At 54.0% G+C, this 20,940-nt stretch overlaps 1 protein-coding gene across 1 annotated transcript in view; it reads left to right on the top strand.

The window, feature by feature from the left end:
* Nucleotides 1-25: 25 nt before the first annotated feature.
* KIAA1614 (KIAA1614 ortholog) overlaps nt 26-20,940 on the top strand; it is a 43,111-nt gene continuing 22,196 nt past the window's right edge. Inside the window, exons 1-5 of the mRNA XM_012002632.1 lie at nt 26-170; nt 3,030-3,976; nt 4,726-4,789; nt 14,881-15,024; nt 15,700-15,767. Coding sequence (XP_011858022.1) covers nt 121-170; nt 3,030-3,976; nt 4,726-4,789; nt 14,881-15,024; nt 15,700-15,767 — 1,273 coding nt within the window. The 5' untranslated portion in view covers nt 26-120. The remainder of the gene's footprint in view (nt 171-3,029; nt 3,977-4,725; nt 4,790-14,880; nt 15,025-15,699; nt 15,768-20,940) is intronic.

Below are 20,940 nucleotides of genomic sequence, written 5' to 3' on the forward strand. Positions count from 1 at the left end.
GAGGGGCGAGGCCTGCGGGCCGCACTCCGGCCCCGGATTCGGGGCTGGAAGTCCCTCCCCGAACCCAGCAGCGGGCCTGGGAGGGAGAAGGGGCTGGAGAGGGCCTGGCCTCTCCAAGGGATGGAGGGGACAGAGGCGGCAGCGGCCAAACCCGCGGGCAGCAGCCCCCAGTGAGTATAGAGGAAGCAACGCCAGGCCGGCCGGGCGGGGGTGGCGGACCGGCGGGGCGGCGGAGTGGGGAGCCCAGGTCGCCCCGGACACTGGGAGGCAGGCCTCCTACAGGCTCAGAGCTGGAAGGGTCGTGGGGAGGCCTGCCCTTCACGTCCATCTTCGTTTGGCCCCTCTGAGTTAGAGGAAATACATCACAGTGCTTGGGCCACAGAACCAGGCGGCTCCGAGCTGACCCATCTTCCCGAAAGCCCATGCCCAGGGGACTCCAGTGGGAGGGTCTCTTTCTTTAAGGTCTCTGGCGTGCTGTTCCACAGTTCACCCATTAACAATTCTTACTTTAATTTTTTGGAGCCAGGGTCTCGCTCTGTCGCCCAGGCTGGAGTGCAGTGGTGTGATCTTGGCTCACTGCAACCTCTACCTCCCGGGCTCAAGCCCGGCCTCCTCTGGCTTCAGCCTCCCCAAAAAGAAAAAGTTCTTTTAACTTTACACAAATTGCTCATATTACATTCTAATCCCCTGTTTTCTGGATTGGACTTTAGAAGAGAAGAAGGAGATGCAAAGAGAAACTTGCTGCATTCTAGATTAACTCAGAGAACAAATTATTTCTGTCCTCCTAAAGATAATCCTTAAACTTTACTGGCTTAAAACTGATGTGACATTTCGCATTATACGTGTATTTTGCTTTATAAAATGTGTGCATTCCTGAAAGCTTGTGTATAAATTGAATTGTAATAAACGACTACAGAGGGACTTGCCATTTAAGAGGATTTTGTGGTGAATCCTTGGTCAGTGTTATGAAGTGGATAACTCCTAATTTGAAGTTTATACACATACGGATTTTTATGCACAAAGTTTACTTCAAGTAGGGCACATCTAGATGTATGATATTAAAGCTGCATTTTTCTCAGAAGGTAGAATCAACATTAAAATGCTGTGGCACGTAGATATGCATGCAACACCCTGAGTCAAACCCCTGCTCACCTTCATTCCTTGTGAAGGGGTAAACATCAGCCATGCTGCTAAGGATCTGTGCAGCGCTGGCAAGCCACCCAACCTCTGGGGATGGAACATTCTCATTTACGGAATAAGGGGAATAGGGTTAAGTGATCACTACATGTTTTGGAAAAGGCCTGGGCTTGGAATGAGAAGTTTTGAATTCCAAACTGGGCCTCCCCTTAGCACCTCTGTGTCGTAATCTGTGCCTCAATTTCTCCATCTGTAGAAGTATATAACCAAGCCCTTTTTTTTTTTTTGAGACAGAGTCTCGCTCTATCGCCCAGGCTGGAGTGCAGTGGCGGGATCTCGGCTCGCTGTAACCTCTACTTCCTGGATGCAAGTGATTCTCCTGCCTCTGCCTCCCAAGTAGCTGGGATTACAGGCGCGCGGCAACCACGCCTGGCACATTTTTTGTATTTTTAATGGAGGTGAGGTTTCATCATGTTGGCCAGGCTGGTTTCAAACTCCTGACCTCAAGTGATCCACCCGCCTCAGCCTCCCAAAGTGCTGGGATTACAGGTGTGAGCCACCGTGCCTGGCACATTTTTTGTATTTTTAATGGAGGTGAGGTTTCATCATGTTGGCCAGGCTGGTTTCAAACTCCTGACCTCAAGTGATCCACCCGCCTCAGCCTCCCAAAGTGCTGGGATTACAGGTGTAAGCCACCGCACCTGGCCAATTTTTTGTATTTTTAATGGAGATGGGGTTTCACCATGTTGGCCAGGCTGATCTCGAATTCCTGACCTCAAGTGACCCACCCACCTCAGCCTCCCAAAGTGTTGGGACTACAGGTGTGAGCCACCGCGCCTGGTCAATAACGCCATTCTGTTAGGGACAGGATTACTGGGGGAGTGTGCTTGAAAGCACTTGCAGTCCCGCCTGGCATAGAGCAGATGCCTGATCAGCGTTCCTGACTGGTCAAGGTCTCCCTTTGAGCTCAACCCCATACTGTGGTCCTGTGGCTTGGGCATCAAGGGTCAGGGGTGAGGTTGGATGCAGCACCTTCTACCAGAGGTCAGATCCTGCTTGGTGTCTTCCTGATGTCCATCATCCTCATTGGCTCCCCTTGGAGAGGGAAGAGCATGTTGCCTGTTAGCAGATGCGAGCATCCTCCACTGAAGCTACCCTTCAGGAAAGCAAGAGGCCAAGGACTGGGAAATCACCCTGGTTTTCACTGTGGTACACATTTGGCATAAGATTAGTTGTCCTCTGAAGCTTCATTTTGCCCATCTGTAAAATGGGGATAGAAAAACTAGAACACTACTCAGACTTGGAAGAAAACATTCAACAATAACTTATTTGCACTCTTCAATGATTTGCATTTTTAAAAAAGCACTTTCACATTATCAATAGCAGGCATCCCCAACCCCCGGGCCACAAACCAATAGTGGTCCACAGACCATAGCAGTCCGTGGCCTATTAGGAACCAGGCCACACAGCAGGAAGTGAGTGGCAGCAAGCAAGTGAGCATTACTACCTGAGCTCTGCCTCCTGTCAGATCAGCGGCGGCATTAGATTTTCATAGGAGCACAAATGTTACTGTGAACCGCACATGTGAGAGGGCCAGGGTGCAAGCTCCTTATGAGAATCTAATGCCTCATGATGTGAGGTGAAACAGTTTCCTTCCAAAACCATTGCGCTCCACCCTGCCCCCGATACGTGGAAAAACTGTCTTCCATGAAACCAGTCCCTCTGGTGCCAAAAAAGGTTGGGGACCACTGATCTAGAGGGCATGCCCTGCTCTGTCTCCAGGTTACTTTCATCTGGACAGGACTCAACACCAAGACACTTTGGGGCCCCGGGAGGTTGTGGGGGTTTGTCCTGTGCTGGGTCTCAGGAGCTCTGTCTGTTTTCTCCTCCAGAGGGCCCAAGACAGGGAGTGGAAGAGCCAGCCCCATGGAGGGGACCTCAGCTGTGGAGTGGAGAGGTCTTGAGTCACAAATGGATAATGGACACCCCCCAAGACCCTGGCCTTGCCCTCAGGAAAACAGAACATCCAGCCCGATGGCCCCCCGGCCTCCCAGAGTATGGGGGGTACAGCTCCAAGGCCCCTCTGTGCTGGAATCCAAGGTGAGGGCTTTGAAGGAGAAGATGACAGCAGCCAAACAGGGAGTGAGCCCTTGCTCTGCTTCCCATGAGCGGTCATCCCCCAAGAAACCCAAATGCAGACGAGACAAGGCAGGGGGAGCCGGGACTTCATCGGAGGGGCCTTTCCTGCCAAGTACTGTAGTGGCTCCTCATACCCAAAACCTGCCTGATGGGCAGCTGGACGGCGGCATCAATGAGGAAGAACCCGCCAGGGATGGGGGCCCTGGGCCTCCCAGGCCGCCTGCCCCTGGGCGTGAATACTGCAACAGGGGGAGCCCGTGGCCTCCAGAAGCCGAATGGACGCTGCCTGACCATGAGAGAGGTCCGCTGCTGGGGCCCAGCTCTTTGCAAGAGAGCCCCATCCATGGAATTACTCCCGGACGGCCTGGGGATCCTGGTCCTTGTAACAAAATCATCCACATTCCCAGCCCGAGGACAGGAAGGTCCTCCCCTTTTCCAGATGGTGTGGTCACAGATGCAGATCTGGATAGCACATCCCTGACCTCTGAGGAGGAATCTGTCCCCGGGACAGCCCTGCTGGGTGAGCGCTGGAGAGCTGGAGACCTGGAGGCTCTGGGCACCGGGAGCAGTGCCTTGTCCCTGTCTGATCGGGTGGAGAGAAACCGCCTGTTGCTGCAGGAGATGCTCAGTGTTTCTGGGCAGAGCCCCCGCAAGGCGGGAACCCCCGCCCAGACTCCGTCCTGGGACACAGCTGCACCAGGTGAAGCTCACTATGGAGGTCCAGGTGGTGGAGGGAGCAGGAGGCAATCCAGAGGGAGGAAAAGGGGAGGAGGGGGTCCCACAGAGGGAATGGGGCAGGAAAGGAGGGAGAGCCTGACAGCTGCCTGTCCGCAGAATCATCAGGATGGCCTCTTATTCTTGGCTCTGACATAGATTCTTTGCAGCCTCACAGGCAGCCTGTCTGCTGAAGCCCCCCATGACCCTGCAGACCAATGGGAGGCCACCCTGTGTGCTTGGGGTTAGAGGCCAATGATGTCTTCCTTGCGGCTTGGATTCCTTTCCGGAGTGGCTTTTTGCCTCTCCCTCCAGTGACATGCCCTCACCCTCAGTGAGGACCCTCTGGTGGGGCAAGCAGACAGGAACCCCTTCCTAAAAGGAGGCTGGGCGTTCTAGCAGCTGGGCTGAGCTCAGACGGTAGCGCCAATGGGATGTACAAGTGTCCAGACCCGAGAGGACAGCCTCTTTCCCCTCCTGCCTTCTCATTCCAAAATCTCACAAGCTTATTCATCACCGCATGCCTGAGCCCAGGCATGTGATCCTCTCAGCATATGGCTGTGTCCACAGCAGTCATGGTGACAGGCTCCGCCTCCAATTTTCAGGCAAGGTGTTGCATTTATCTGGGGAGTAAGTTGCTTCTGGAGAAACCCTTCTCCTCAGTGTTCACTAAGTGGCAGCTGAGAGCCCTGTTTCTGGCTCTGTCCTGATCTCTGCTTCTGTTCTGGATCCTAGAGCGACCAGTCGGGGATGTGGACTGGGCCTTGGGCACCTCCTTGCAGGACTCTGGCCAGAACAGGTAAGAGCTCAGAGCCCACATTATCTCTCCCTCCCTCCTCACCATGGTCCCTCTGTTTACTCAGCATCAGGACAGTAGGAGACGTCCCAAAATGAGAGGGCAGGCAGACTCCTGCACCAGCAGACCAGTGGGCACCCTCATCCCTGAGACCCTGTAGAAACTGCCAGTAACCCCCACCGCCACATCCCCCAGGCTGGTGCTTCTCTGCTACTTAAGCAAAACCACCAGGGAACAAAGCGCATTGCTAACTCCCCGTTCCATGTCCATGGAGCCATTTCCCTTGCCCAGGCCTCTTTATCTGTAAAGTTGGGGAAATAGCATCTGTCTGGTTCACTTCACAGGACCATTGTGAGGCCGAAGTGAGATCATGGGTATGAAAATCTTTGGGGAAAATGTACAAAGCCTTACCCCAATTCCGTTCCCAGTCAAGGGGTTGTGCTGGGATCATGTCAAAGATTTCACCTCCTACCTTACCATGCTATCCTGCGGCCTTCGCTCCAGCCCCTCCACCAAATATTTTGGGGAAGCTGGACCCACCGAGGTGTAGCGGGGGAAATGGGGCTACCTGTCCTTCATGGGCAATGTCCTGAGCCAGGCAGGGTGAGAAGAGTACACTCAAGGTGGGAGTGGGGCCATCTGCAGGCCTGACTGCAGCTGGCGCCTGCACAGAGGTTGAACCCAGCCTCAGTCTTTGCCAGGGTCCTGGTCCACAAGGCTGAGAGGTTTCCCCAGCTGTCTGGTGATGTCAGCCTCCGCGAGGTCTTGTGGTTTCTGCGGAGGGCAGAGGTCGACACGATTGCTGCACTGGTGTAAGGCAACTCCTGCACAAATCCCACTCAGTTAGAACCGCCCTCTAGAAAGTGTGGACAGACCTCTGTCTTAGTCTATTTGGGCTGCTATAACAAAAAGCCTATACAGGCTGGGCGGCTTACTAACAACAGAAACTTACTGCTCACAGTTCTGGAGGCTGTGAGGTCCAGGATCAAGGCACAAGCAGATTCAGTGTCTGGTGAGGGCTGCCTTTGGTTGATTCATAGATGGTGCCTTCTTGCTGTGCCCTCGGGTGGAGGAAGGGGCAAGGCAGCCCTCTGGGGCCTCTTAGAAGGGCACTAATCCCATTCATGAGGGTCGTGCCCCATGACCTACTCACCTCCCAAAGCCCCACCTCCCAACACCCTCACACTGGGGATATGGTTTCAACATAGGAATCTTGGGGAGACACAAACATTGAGCCCATCGCAGTCCCTACCCCCGCACCTGCCTTACCCAAGTAAGGGCAGCCCGGGTTCATGTGATTGGGCTTCTGCTTGCCTAAGGGTCTGATGGAGAAGGGGATGTCTGGCTCCTTCGTCCCTTGCTATTTATGATTTGGAATCACAGTTGCCTCCCCTTCCGCCAGGTATCTCTTCCCCCACCTCCCTGGCTGCTGTTTCCAGGCCCTCCTCTGGTCCCCAGTTGGCCCTGCCACAGTGTTGAGGAGCGTGACTGCAGAAAGGCCCATGGGCCTCAGCTGGCTCTGCTCCCCTGTCTGCCCCTGTTCCAGTCGCCTTCTGTCTTTTTCCCTCTTTCTGTGCGGAGCCCTGGAGGAGAGGGCTGGGGCAGATGCCCTCTGCTGCAGAGGTGGTGCTGCCTCTGCCTGCAGCTGCTCCCACCCCCTGCACACTTCCTCCCTAGATGAGGGAAGGGCCCAGTGGGAAGATACAGCCACTGGGGATTCTGCTCAGTGGTCGCTGCTGAAAGGAGAAGCCAAAGCTCCTGACAGCCTGTTGCATACTAAGGAATAAGGCCCACTCATTTTTAAGGAGGAGACCTCAACCGTGGGGTAAGGAGGGACTTTCCCTTAGTGCTGTGAGGAGATGGTATTTGTGTAGAAGCCTCAGGACTGGGGTCTCTGGGCTGTTGTTTAACCTGTCAGGCCTCGAGCAGCCACGGGCTGCATTTCAGAGTTCAGGCAGGGTGTGCGCACCTGTGTACTGTATGGTGTGTGCCTGTGTGTGTGGAGAGAGAGAAAAGGTCTCTTAGCAAGTTTTAGGACCCTGTTCGAAGAGTGTTAACAAAATGTTCCCTTAGAGTGCCCGGCAATCAGGGCACAGAGTGTTGTGGGGAAACACACCTTGTTTGGGAGTCATTCCAAGTACCCTGCTGGCCTCACTTGGCGCTCTGCAGTGACGTCCCTGCTGAGTAGATGCCCAGGCTGAAGGGCCATGTCTTGAAGCCCCTCAGATAGGGTTCCCTGCCTGGCTCTATCCCAGCGTCTCCTGGGCAGACATTAAAGGTGGTCCCCAAGACCATGCAGCGCTCCCTCTCTCCCCGGAGCAGGATGGAGTGATTGATGTTACTTCTGCATCAACGAACTTCCCAAGAGACCTCTGGAGTAAGGCAAGCTTCCCTCAGCTCTATACCCCGGGAGTGCCACTCGAGGCCAGGGTTCTGGGGCTTACTGTCTGTTCTAAGGGGCTTAGGACCTTGGGCAGAGAATGCTGAGGCTGTGGCAGACCATTTGATGGCCACCCCGAAGGGGGCCCCAGGATATCAGTCAGGACATGCTCTGGCAGGAGGAAAGCACAGGACCTCACTCATGAGGTCATGAGCCCCTTGGATCTTCTGAGGGTTTGAGGTCCTGCTTCACATTCAGTCAAGTGTTGCAATCAGATAATCATTACAACCAAGTTAACCCGGCATGCATCTGATGGTGTCCGTAATGGTTACTGCTCTGCAGGCAATGGGACAAGGAGCTCATGATGTGACGGTGACAGCAGAGCTCAACACAGCAGGCAGGCTGGGGGCAGGCTGGGGCTGGCCTGGCTTGTGAAGGGCAGTCACTAGGAGTCAGCCTGGGTGGCAAGCACTCAGGACCTTAGAGGCTAAGGGTCAGATGCGGAGGAGACCCCTGGCCGCCAACCCCAAGGTTGTGCCCCCTCTAACGAGGGGCAAAAGAAGGCTCAGTTGCGGAGGACGGGAGCCTCCCAGTGGCAGGCAAAAGCCCATGCCAGTAGCTGCCATTTTTGAGCTCTTCCGTGGCAAGAGCTATGCTAAGTGCTGTTCCTTCTTTCCCATTATATCCTAATAACAAATTGTATTTATTGTTCCTATTTCACTGACAGAGAGACCTCTGTGGGGGGAGTTAAGTGACTTGCCCAGGATCCTCCAGCTGCCAAGTATTGGAGCTAGGATTCGCACTCAGGGCTGCTGGCCCCAAGGGCTGCGCTCTCACCATCGTGCGGCACGCCACAAGCCGCCCTGTCCCTGCTCCCACAGGCCACGCCTTGGGCTAGGGATCTGGGGGTCTCCTTCCTCTCCCAGCCTGCTCTGTTCTCAGTGTGGGCAAAGAAGGGCAGGTGATGGACTCCATGGGATACGCTTATTTTTCTCCTAGGTCACTACTGGATGATTCAGGAAATGGGATTTGGATTTTGGGAGAGAGGATGAGGTGAGAGGTTGGGCCTCACAGAGGGCAAAGGGGATCTGTGCCTGGAAGGACTCATAAGAGAGAAGTGGGAGGACATTGAAATGGGGGGCGCCGTGCTCTCACTGTCTCTGTACCAGCTCTGGCCCCTTCCCTTCCTTGAGCCTCTGAGAGACATACTGGGATCGCAGATTACCTTAGGATCCCAGTAACCCAGTGCAAGTGAAAGGGTGTGACAGTGAGGAGCACAGCAATCAGGGCAATGCTGGCTCCAGACCCCGCACCAAATCCACTTCGGAGGCTCAGGAGCCCACGCCAGGGCGGCCGGCCCTAGGCCCTTGGCCTCCTTGGCCATCTCCATGGAGGCAGTGCTGCTGCGTGGCCCAGGTCACGCAAATCAGAACCTTCTGTGTGTGCGTGTGATTTAGGAGGCCCCAGGTCCTGAGTGTGTCTGCAGGGCCTTTAGTTACTGGTCACTGTGGGGAGAAGGGAGCAGAGGTCTCTGTTTTGTTTTATGTGTGCCCTAGTGATGAGGGAAGCGCAGGGAACATCCTAGGTTATTTTCCCCTCATTCATGTGGTGGAGTCGTGCCCCTGTGGGGATCCACAAGCCCAGTCCCCGGTGTACACACCCTTCAGGGAACCCCTGTGAGTGATCGTTGGACCAAAACACTTCACATGCCGCGGGGGGGGCAGGGGAGGGGGAAGGAGAGGGGAGGGTGGGTCCCGATCTTCAGGCCCCTGCTGGGATTCCTGGGGGGTCAAAACTCCCTCCCCTGAAGCAGTTTCTAGACTCTAAGTTAAAGACAGGCAGCCCTAAAGAATTTCAGGGGCTTGGCCTGTGGTTCAAGTGGTCAGGCCCACAGCTGTGAGAAAAATCTCAGGCTTTTAAAGCTTAATATGTTAATTAGCATTTTTGGAAACTGAGATGGGAAAAAACAAAATGTTTTTCCTACTTTCACACACTCGACACAGCGCAGAGCGCTTCACCTCGAGCCGCCAGAGCGTGCGCAGGTGTTTCCCGCACACCAAGCAACGCTCTGGCTGACCCAGCTGGCTGCCCTCTGATTCCACCCAGTTCCGACGCTGTCTGCCGGCAGATAGGATCGGGCCCCACAGGTTGAGGGCTCGGTTCCACAGGACTGCGCCCACTGCAGATGCCAATCGCAAGTCCTGTGCGATTGTGACCTGCATTTCGGACCAACTAGCTATAAATCGGGGTTCCCACTGTGCCTTCCTTGGGTTTAATTTTATAGGACGGCTCACAGAATGCAGGGAAACACTTGACTTGCATTTACCTATTTCTTATGAAGAATGTTACAAAAGACACGAACAGCCACGTGAGGAGAGACATGGGGCAAGGTACAGGAGATGGGACACCACCCCCTAGAAACCTTCACAAGCCCAGCTGTCCCGAAGCTCTCCTGCCAGTGCTTTGGGTGTTTGTGGAGGCCTCATTATGTAGGCATGATTGATTACGTCATTGGCCACTGGGAGTCAGCTCAAACTTCAGCCCCTCTCCCCTGCCAGAGGTTAGGGGGTGGGACTGAATGTTCCAACCCTCAAAATGATTGGTCTTTCTGGTGACCAGCCCACATCCCGAAGCCATCTAGGGACGCTCAGCCACCAGCCGTCTCATTACCATACAAAAGACACTCTGATCATTCCTGAGATTCCAAGGGTTTAGGAGCTGTGTGCCAGGCGCCAAGAGCAGGGATCAAATCCATATTTATTAGATCACAGAAGCACAGAGCTCCCCTGCGAGCCGGCCACTGGGTGTGATCCAGAACAATTTCACATGGAACTGGTCACTTTTGCTCTCACTGTGCCCTGCACCGGCTGCAGCCATAGCTGGCACTGGTGTATCTCCTCCCTGAGCTCCTGGGGCAAGAACTGTGCTGTTGTTGTCTCCGGGACCCAGTGCCTGCGAGTGTGTGCAGGGAAAAGGCTCTCAGAAATGTCTGACAGAGGCACGTAGTACAGAGTGTGAGTGAGGGCTCAGCAAGGAGGCATGGGGAGTCCCGGCTGAGTGCAGGAGAAGAGACACTCTGGCACCACCCCAGCATGCCCAGGGCTATAGAGGTGCCTGAGAACACCCCAGGGCATGGGTGTAACCAAGAACGGCTGAGCCCCTGCCTGTCCTTACCACCCCCAGCTCCCATCCCACCCCACTGATACACACGCACAAAGGAAAGCCCCCTTACCACTCCCAGTCCCACCGAGACTAAAGCAAAAGAAAAAATTAAATGTAACCACTCAACAATGTTTTCGGATACTTAACACGCTCCCAGTGTCTGACCCTGGGTGGAGAAGGAAGCCCTGCCACAAACCCAGTGCCACCTGGAGCCTCCAGATACCCTGTCCCATGCTGCGTCATTGCCACGCCCACATACACACCACACATGAAAAATCTCATGATGGTCCCAATCTTGACCAATCAAGGAGCTCAAGAAAGTCCATTTACCCAAGGCCATTCGACTTGTGGGAGCTCATCTGAACTTCTAGGAAAGGAAACCCTCTCCCCTGCCCACCAGAGTTAAACAGGCCACTGGTCCCCCATCTGAGGGCATCTCAGACACCCGCCTCCTCTGTGGCCACCCAGGTCCCACACCTGAGGCCAGGAGGTTCTCACCAAAGGGGCAGCCCGAAGCCTCCTTCTGGGGCTCAGCAGGGAATCTGTTCATCTTCCGGAAGGCAGGAACAGGGTGGTTCTGCTGTCCTCGGAAGTCGGCGCCTTGGGTGCACACCGCAGGCCTCCACGCAGATCCTTTCGAAGGTATTGCAGGAGGTGGGTTCTCCCAGCTGCCATTCCTAAGGACTCCCACTCCTCCTTCTCCACTGACAGGAGGGCCTATTGCCTGCCTGGGAGTCAGCTTTCCTCCACGACCAGCCGGCCTCCTCCTGTTTTCTATCCTATGGAAGCCACCTTTTCTATGGAGCCCTGTCAAAGGCTTTTCAAAGTCCAGAGCAAAGCCATCAGGCCCCCTCCAGCTACAAGGTGGTGTTTGTCACTTCAAATATGCCTTCTCCTTGCTGATGACAAGGTGATCTCTTTGCAGGTGACTTTAGTACATGTTCGGGGATTCCATCCTTTGCTTAGTAAGGGGGTGAGAGTAATTTCACAAAACAATGGTGCTAATGATAAAATAATGATAATAAATGCTAACATTTACAGACTCTTACCAAGAGCCCAGCTCTGTGCTCACCTCTTTTAAAGGAGCCACTCTCACTTATCTTAACAACTGGGCCCTTATTTAGCAGATAGGGAAACTGAGGCTGAACTCCTAAGTAACCTGCCAGGGTGACACAGCTAGGAAGTGGCTGTCCAGGGTAGAACCCCAGGCAGGCTGCCCCCAAGCCACACACTTCCCCGCCACTCTAGGCTGTGTCCTGTCCATGTCCTGCAGACCTGGGAAGAAGGGACCGGTGCAACCAAGCTGACAGTCTGAGGCTAGGTCCCTGCCCTCATGGAGCACATGACATAGAACCAGTTCCAGGTGCACCTTTTCCACTTCCCCTCATTCAGAAAATTGCACACAGAATCACAGTAGGAGAGCTCTATCCATGGTCATCAGAAAGCTTTCAAATACGCAAACGTGGAACAAATGCTAAGTAGAAAAGTTTATCTATGTTCTGTACGCTCCATATTCTCCCTCTACTGGGTGCATCCTGGAACCTGGGAAGCGGCAGATCCCTGTATATTCCCAATGATTTCTCCATCCATGTACCTGAGTTGAAAGGGTTGAACACAGACTCGCTGAGCTTATTATTTTAATCCAGGATTTTGATGGCTGCAGAAGAAGGCCACTCTGTCCCCTTGACCTCCTTGGCTAGGAGAGCAATGGTGGTTCTCCTGCCCCAGCTGGCTGGAGGGAGAGCAAAGCCATAGCTAAGCCCGTCCCTCCACCAGGAAACTGGCCGAGACGGGAGTACCCAGAGCAGGAGGGGACCGCACGCCGCCCTTTGTCCTTGTGAACCAGTGGAGGACACAGGTGGCTGGAGGGGTGGGGGAAGGGCCAGCATACGCTAATGGAACTCTAGTTTTCCTCAACAATGAGCTCTTTACAGGCTCTGCCACTTGGTGGGGGCCAAACATCTGTTGTGGGACCTCCCCCAAGGGGGGAACCTTGAAATCCTATACCCCACCTTATGGCATATCAGACTATGTGGCCAAAGATCTGGGCTCACAGGGTAGCAATGTGAATCCTCTCTCCTCTCCAGTCCCCACTGCTTGCAGCTGGGGAAACTGAGGCCCAGGGAGGAAAAGCACTCAGCCACTTTATTCCTATGCTCCATCCTCTGAGCTAATGAGCTCCAGAAGTGCAGGCTTTCAAGAGAGTGGCAAAAGCCGTCTATTCTTAGGTGGGAACTGCCTTTGCCTGGCCATGGCACTGACCACCCCAGCCCTTCTAGGAATTTTCCAGAGCAACTGTGGGAGCTGAAGGTGGGCAGTGAGACGGGACAGACTCAGCACCCACCCCATTTCTCCTGCTTACTCCCTGCCTCAGAGGAAGACCACCTTCTCTCCACAGGGCTGGTCAGGCCCCCGCTTCCCCAGGGTGCACAGTGACCTTGGCTGCAGGCTGTGAAGGTGACTGCCACTCCTCTGTGCTCAGTGTGGTACTGCATGGATGCCTCCAGGCGCCTAAAAAGCCCTGCTTTTCTAATCAGTGGAGAACCAGCTTGTCTGCCAGGAACTGAAGCAAGACAGCTGATGAGAGAAAAAAAAAAGTAACAGCTCCAAGAGGAGGGAGCAGAAAGGAAATAGCAAAGCTGGAAAATGGCTTAAAAACCTGGGGGCAAGGCTGATCCTGGCAGCATCTGGCCAGCTGCCTGGGCGCCCTCCTGCCTGCCCACCAAGTCTTGTGACAAATGCCCTCCGACAGCCGTGGAACCACAGCTGTCACCGGAAGGCTCTGAGTGTGCGGGCTGGCAGCCAGAGGCCCACGGCTGCAGGGGCGCCTCTCCGGGCTGGTAACCTCATTATCTCTGCTGTTGGAGCAAGAGCCCCAGGGAGCACAGCTGCTCTCAGCCACCTTGGAGGAGCTGTCTGCTCGGGAAGCTGTGCAGAGGGAGGCCTCTCCTGCCAAAGCAGGCTTCATGGGGCAGCGGGCCTGGAGATTCGCTTTCACATCACTCCAGTAAAGCCCTCCTTGTTCCAAAGCCATGCCTGGGCCCTGCCAGGGTTCACAGGCACAGATGGTGCCTTTCTTCTAGCAGTCACCTCCTGCTCCCCAGCGGCCTCAAAGCAGGGTTCGATGCAAATAGAAGAAAAAGAAAAGGAAACAAGAAAAGAAATCAGAGTCTGCCCAGAGTTTGTCCAAGGATGTCCAAGGAAGCCCTCCTTGGAGGCCTCAGAGCTGTGCCATTTCCACTCACATCTCTGTCATCCAAGAAAACTGCCTGGTCCCTTCCCCTAGTCAGGACCAGGCCCCCTTTTTCATGTGGAATACAGGGTGGGGTGAGGGGCTGCAGGGCTGCGATCAGGACCTGCTGGAGCCCTGTGGACCCTCACTGTTGAGGACAGCCCAGCATATGTGACGGTGAGGACAGGGGCAGCCAGTGGGGATGATGAAGTTACCCCGAAGAGCGTGTCTGCCCCCAGCCACAAACATCCTCTGCCTGCCCTGAGACCCAAGGCGGGAGGGGACAGAGGGTGCGGAACGACGCTGGAGGCAGTGGGCTGGCTGTCGTGTGCTCTGCTCAGCTTGCAATTGCGGTTCGACCTTGAACAATGTGCCAGTGTTCCTCTCTGCTCTGGACACCCTCATCCGTCAAGTGGAGAGAACACCTGCCCTCGGCCAGCCTGGCTGCGGAGAGCAAGCTCCGTGGAGAACGACGGCTTGTCAGTGGGAGATTGTGGGTTGCTGTTATAGCTGTAACCCAGCTCAGGCTGTGTGTCAGTGGCTGAGAGACAGCTTTGAAAAAGGACTGCTGTCATTTTCTGCAACTCTGGACTGGCCAGGGAGGCGGCACATCTGGTAGGGGGTGGGAGCTAGTGGAGGACCCTTATTATTACGAAAATCAAGCCATTTGCTGACTTGGTTTGGGTCCAGCTTAATGTCTCTCAGCCCTGAGCCTGTGAGCCCTGAGCTGGTGCCTAATGGTTTTGGATTGGGACTAAGGCAAGAAAACACCAGGATTTATAAAAATGCCATTCCCCCAAAGGGCCCAATCTATGCTGGACAGAGCCCTGATTCTTTGCATCTGCAGGGGGAACTAGTGTGGTGCTGTGTGTGGGTGCAGAGAGACAGAAGGAGAGAGAGGTGATGCGTGGAGAGACCATCTGTCTGGGCACAGGCCCAGCCCAACAACCCCAAGCCCTTTCTCCCTCCTCCTCCCAGATAGCTCCTGCTGTCTGCCTGGGGAAGGAACAATAGAATAATCTGGAGACTCTCCCACCCTTTCTAGATTCTCTTGAGGTCTCTGCCTCCAGTGCCTGAGCAGATGTCCAAGGCCAGGCCGGCTCCCCAGCCCCCATCCAGAGCCACGCAGGGCCATTTTCCAGCCCCAGGCCCCAGGCCCCCAGGCTGGGGTTCCCTGTGCGTGGGTGCTAGAGGAGGAAGGCTGCACATGCAGCGCTTTTTCTGGCAGAGCCAGTGCTTAACACTGCTAAAGCCCTCCTAATCCGCATTATTTTCTTCTAATCCCTCCCTCTCCACCCTGGCCTGTGTGCCACCCTGCAGGACCGTTGGTCCCAAGCCGGAGCCTGTGCTGAGCCCCAGGCATGAGGAAGCCACGCATCTGCTACAGCGTGCCCGCATGAAGGCCAGGACCCGGCCCCTCCGTGCCAGCCATGACATCGTGCCCACCATTACCCAGGGCAGCCGGTGAGTGGGACCTGGGCCAGGCTAGCCTGGGAGGGCCATAGCAGGGAAGAGTCAGCAGTGGGAAGAAGTAGGATCTAGCCAAATGCCGCTGCTCACTCCTTGTGCGTGTGTGTGTTTTCCATATAAGGCTCTTGCTTTGATCATTTAGTCAGTCAACACACCTTTCCTGAGGGCCTGCAGTCAGGCACTGAGATACAAAGATGAATGAAACATGATCTGGATCCCTAGGGGGATGGAGGTCACAGTCTCCAGGGAGAGAGGCAAAGAGATATTCAATTCTGTGGACTGTGGTGTAAGAGAGGAAAAATGTGTATGCTGAGCTGGAAACTGTTAACTCCACCTGGAAAGGACAGGTGAGGCTCTTGAGAGAAGGTGACTTCTCAGCTGAGGCTTGACGGAGGTGTAGATATGCACTGGGTAGATGAGAGAGGCAAGGGTAAGCGTCCTGGGGATGGAAACTGAGCAGAAGTGCTGTGCTCAGGAATTCAGCCAGGCTAGAGGGTAAGGGTGTGCAGGCTGTGGCGTGAAGGCTGGAGGGCTCATTTGGGCCAGGTCATGGAGGCCTCCAGGCCTGCAGAACAGCTGGACAACTGGATGTCTGCTGCAATATCTGGGAGCCGCTGGAGGACTCTGGGCAGGGGGCAGCACGATCACACCTCAGTGATGCCTTTCTAGCTGCCGAGATGTGTTGAATCTGGGAGACTGGTGCGTGGAGGAGGATGCTGCCATGGCCATGCTGAGCGGTACAGAGAGGAGAGTCTGGAGACCTCACACAGACCTCAAGCACCAGAAGCAAGCAGGCTTAATGAGGCGACAAAGGAGCGCAGCACCTAGAGCCAGACCACGCGGGCTTGACTTCTGGTTCTGGCACTTAGCTGGGTGTCTCTGTGGAAGTCTCTGTGCCTCAGTTTCCTCACCCACGAAATGGGAATTGTAATAGTGCCTGTCTTACAGGGTCTGTGGGGCGATGTGAGCTAACACACATGAAGTTTAGAACAGCACCCGCCACGCAAAAACTGTGAGCTCTAACCACTTCTCATTTAGTTGCAGGGGTGTGGGCGGTGTGAGAAGGGAGGAATCTGGAATGAGCCCAGGGTTCTGCCTCGGTGTCTGCGTGTTTGGTGGGGGCGAGGCCTCAGTGCAGGGTCAGGCATTGGAGGGAGAGGTGCTCCCAGAACATCCACTGGAAATGAGCACCAGGCAGTTGGATACAGGATCTTTAGAGGAGGAGAGATCAGAACTGAAGATTTAGACGTCATCCCTGATTTCATAATGCTACAGCCATGGTAAGGGTGAGCTTGTCAGGAGTGAAGAGGTAGGAAAACAACAAGGTTAAGGACATTCAGACCAGCACATCACACACGTGACTGCCCCCTGAGCAACACGCTGCATCCCCATCTTCCTGCCTATGGTACACCTTGAAGAATCACTTACACGTGGACTTCACCACCACACAGAGCTGTCTTCCAGTCATGCACCTGGGCCTGAGATGAGGCTGCCAGGCTATGCCAGGTCTCACCAGGCCCAAGCAGGACCACTTCTGCAGCTAGCAAAGTCTGTGGCTTCATTGGCATGGCGGACATGCTGCATCTGCCTGTTTGAATCACCACGTGGCACTGGAGGGAGCAGGCGTTCTTAGGGAGCAGGGATCTTGGTGGAACTGGACCACCTGCTCTTTGATGGAGGCTGCCGAACTGCTCATTAAAGGCTAAGGACCTTTATGGAATCACTGAGATGACTCCTTCATGAGCAGAGGTCGTTGTGACCCTTAGAAGAGAGGCTCAGAAGACCCTAAACCCTGGCAAGGGATGCCAAACAGACTACCCTTGTATTTCCACATTTTGGGCCTTGCCTCTCTCTCTAGATGGAGGGTACTCGTTAGGAATGGGCATGGTTGGCCGGGTGCGGTGGCTCACGCCTGTAATCCCACCACTTTGGGAGGCCAAGGCGGGCAGATCACAAGGTCAGGAGATTGAGATCATCCTGGCTAATGCAGTGAAACCCTGTCTCTACTAAAAATACAAAAAATTAGCTGGGCGTGATGGTGGGCTCCTGTAGTCCCAGCTACTCAGGAGGCTGAGGCAGGAGAATCATTTGAACCTGGGAGGCGGAGGTTGCAGTGAGCTGAGATCACACCACTGTACTCTAGTGTGGGCGACAGAGTGAGACTCTGTCTCAAAAAAAAAAAAAAAAAAAGAATGGGCATGGCTTCTTCAGGACATCCTAACTATTCTTCTTCTTCACATACATATGGTGAGAAACCTTAGACTTCCAAGCAACTCTCCTGTTGTGCTTTGTAGAGGCATTTAGGTTAGGTCGGATAGCCTCAAAATAGTCAAGACTATCTACAAAACAGATTGCATTGTGTAAAGGTCCTCTTGGACACTTCTTCCTCAGATCACTTTAACAGCTCAGAACAACCCCAATCACTAACTTTAAAGTAGGCTCCCTTTTGCAGGCTGTCTCCAGGCCATAGAAATGCTATAGAATTGCAAGGTGACCCACTTTAGCAGCTGCCATGTCCAGAAAAGAATTACTATGACTTGGCAGCGCTGGCGAATCCTCAGAGGGTATAGCTGAAAAATCAACGCCAGATGGCTTGCTGCAGATGCTTCTAAAGGTTACGCTCCGTCAGATCACCGTGGAGGGCCATGCTGAGTTAACATGGCAATGGCACACAGGCTCCAGGTCTCAGTTAGATGCAGGAGGCCCCATCCCTAGCCCAGATGCATCACTTCTAAAGAGCCGGTTGGTGAAAGGTGATGGAAGAGGAGGGGCAGGCAGAGCTGTCTCAGAGGGCCTTCTTTACCCTAGGTCTGGCTAGAGGCAGCTGGGGCAAGCCTGAACAGACAGGGATTCCAGGAGGTGAAGAGGTAGCAGCAGCTGCATTTTTCTGGAAATAAATTAATACAGAAATGGAGCAGCTCCTGGAAGCACAAGATCTTGCCGTATAGGGGCTAGACATGCCTAGATTGGTGTTTCTGTTGGCAGGAGGACAGGACATGTCAGCAAGAGGCAGGGCTGGGAGGTGACACTGTAAGTGGTACTGTCCCAGGTCAGAGAGAGTGGCTGTGTTGAGACTGCAGAGCTTGCATACATCACATTGATTGTATGGTTAGGGAAGCAATGCTATGGAAAGAGGGACTCTGGAAAGGGGTCCCTGTGAAGCCATATGTCTCCAGGACTGTGGTGGGATCCTCCCCTACAGGAGTGACTGCTGGGGCCTCTGTGGAGCGTCACCTTGAGAACTTGGCAGGCATGGGATTTGCTCACCGCTTAGCTGCCTCATTCGTCCTGCACTTGTCTCCAAAATCCTCATCCTGCCTTTACACACTGTTGCTGACACTGCTGGTGGGGGCTTCTGGGTTTGAATAATTGAGTTGAAAGCATCTTATGTGATTAAGCACTCCTTAATGTCTCTTTTTAGAACAAAAATGTCTGCCTCTGCAGTGAATTCCAGGATTGCTCACCATCCTGTGTGTGAAAGTTAAGACCACTAATGTGGCTCATGGGACCTGGGCTCCTTTGTTAGATTAGGACCGCACTGCCTTTAAAGCTGGGCTCTTTTCCTCCCTAGAAATTACAGCCCACGTCCTGCCAGCAGGCAGGGCACTAGCTCTTGGGACCTGTGGAGGGGTTGTTGTGTGAACCTATGTGCAGAATCTCCCCCGTGGGCCTTTCCCTGCATTGGGTCGGCCGGGCTGGGAAGGGATCCTTTCTGTGCAGTAGGGGTAAAGCATCTGCTCAGCAGGGAACCTCCTGTTTCTGGGGTGGGGGTGAGGGAGGCTGTTTCTCTGGATGGAGTCTTCCTTTCGGGGGCTATGGGGAGGGAAGCGTGCTTCTGAAGAGCTGACCGTGAGTGCCACATGAACAGGGACCCCACAGCTGACCTAGATACAAGTGCAGATAGGGCCCAGAATCCTCGCGTGGGCTCTCTGGGGCTCAGAGTCCCAGGGCTTTACAATCCCCAACAGAAAATCATCACCACCACAGTTATTAATCTCAGCGGGGCCTCCCCACGGCCGTATTGAGATGAGTAGTGAGATCCTGCACCATCTTCAGCAACGGGCGTCCTGCTCACTAGCCCACATATCTTATAGCCTACGTAGCTACAAAGGCCCCTCTGAAAGCAGGGCTGCGATGTGACTTTTGGGGGCCCTAGGCACTTTTGCCTTCATGGGCCTCTTGCTCCATACAAAAACATTAAAAAATATATATTTCATGACCATGCTGGTTGAAAGGTAAATACGTCATTCTATATTAAAATGTTTTCTTTGACCCAAAAGTTTATTTTCTTCTGATTTTAAAAGAAATTACAACATTGTCCTGGGCCCCTGTCCATATTGTGGGTCCTCAGCATAGCGGCTGTTGTGCCTGATGAATGAGTAGCCATGGCTGAATGTGAGTTCCAGCAAACAGGCTGACCAACACCTCTTCAGTGTTCCCCAGAGCAGCCTTTTTAAGCACAGGATCTGCTGAAATCTCAAAGCAGGCAGATCTACTTGCTTAGCAGGAGTTTGTGTGTTTTTCTGTTTCGTTATGTTTTGTTTTGAGACAGGGTCTTGCTCTGTTGCCCACGATGGAGTGTAGCGGCACGATCTTGGCTCACTGCAACCTCTGCCTCCTGGATTCAAGCAATTCTCATGCCTCAGCCTCCCAAGTAGCTGGGACTATAGGCACGCATCACCACGCCCGGCTAATTTTTTCTATTTTTAGTAGAGACAGGGTTTCATCATGTTGCCCAGGCTGGTCTTGAACTCCTGAGCTCAAGCAATCTGCCCACCTCGGCCTTCGAAGTGCTAGGATCACAGGCGTGAGCCACTGCGCCTGCCCAGCAGGAGTTCTTCTTTAAAAAAAAATTTCGTCCTGGAGCAGTGCTTATGGGGGGAAATGATGAGTCAGGGGTAGGCGCAGGTGTGGAGCCCCAGTTACCCATTGCCTTTTGCATTCCAGTGAGCATTCAGCATCTAATAAATAGAAGTCAAATGCTAGTAGGCTAAGAAGAAAGATCCAGGAAATGAGGCAGGAGGGTTGCATGAGGTCAGGGAAGGAGGCCTGGAGGCCCTGAAGGCCCAGGAGCGTAAGAGGAAGCAGGAAGGAATGTGGGGGGCCTGCATTTTCCCTCCAAAGTGTATGCACTTGACCCTGTGGCCTCTTCTGGGTTGGTGTGATAAAATAAAGGCTGTGCTTCAGTTGGATCTACAGACAGGAGGTAGTGGAGAGGCTGGATAAGAGGCCACTGCAGGGGTCCAGTGTGAGTGATAAAGAAGTGATAAATGAAAGAAACAAGAAATGGAATCCCAACACTTAGCAGTGGATTGGTAGGGAGGCCCCTGCCAGGAAAAGGAAGGGAGAACTATGGTTCTTACTTGGGTGCCCTTCTGATAGAAAATGGCCTATGGTCCTGGGTCCATTTTCATAGTGGCCTGAAACTCCGGTGACCTGGCTCCACGAGGCCGTGGTGTGAGATGTGTGTAGGTGCCTTCCAGAACTGACCAGGACTTGACTATTCGCCACAGTGTCTCCCAGAGCCAAAGTGGATGACAGGTGGGCAGACTCCCCAGCACAGCAGTGCCATCCCCCACAAAAGCAGGACAAGAGTATGTGTGAGGGCTGGGGAGGGGCAGTGCCTGGAGTGGGGTTGGAACAGTCAAGACTCAGGAGCCAAGGAGAAACATCACCGTTGCCTTGTCTGAATTTTGCGTAAGCAAGGTGATGTGGAACCCTGCATGGAAACTTCAGGAGCAATTGCTTAGAAACCCTGACTTTAGGCCGGGCACAGTGGTGCATACCTGCAATCCCAGAACTTTGGGAGGCCGAGGTGGGAGGATCACTTGTGCCCAGGAGTTTGAGACCAGCCTGGCCAACATAGTGAGACCTCATCTGTACAAAAAATAACCAAAATAAGCCAGATAT

The sequence above is a fragment of the Mandrillus leucophaeus genome, unplaced genomic scaffold (assembly GCF_000951045.1).
Source record: "Mandrillus leucophaeus isolate KB7577 unplaced genomic scaffold, Mleu.le_1.0 Scaffold691, whole genome shotgun sequence".
Lineage (NCBI taxonomy): Eukaryota > Metazoa > Chordata > Mammalia > Primates > Cercopithecidae > Mandrillus > Mandrillus leucophaeus.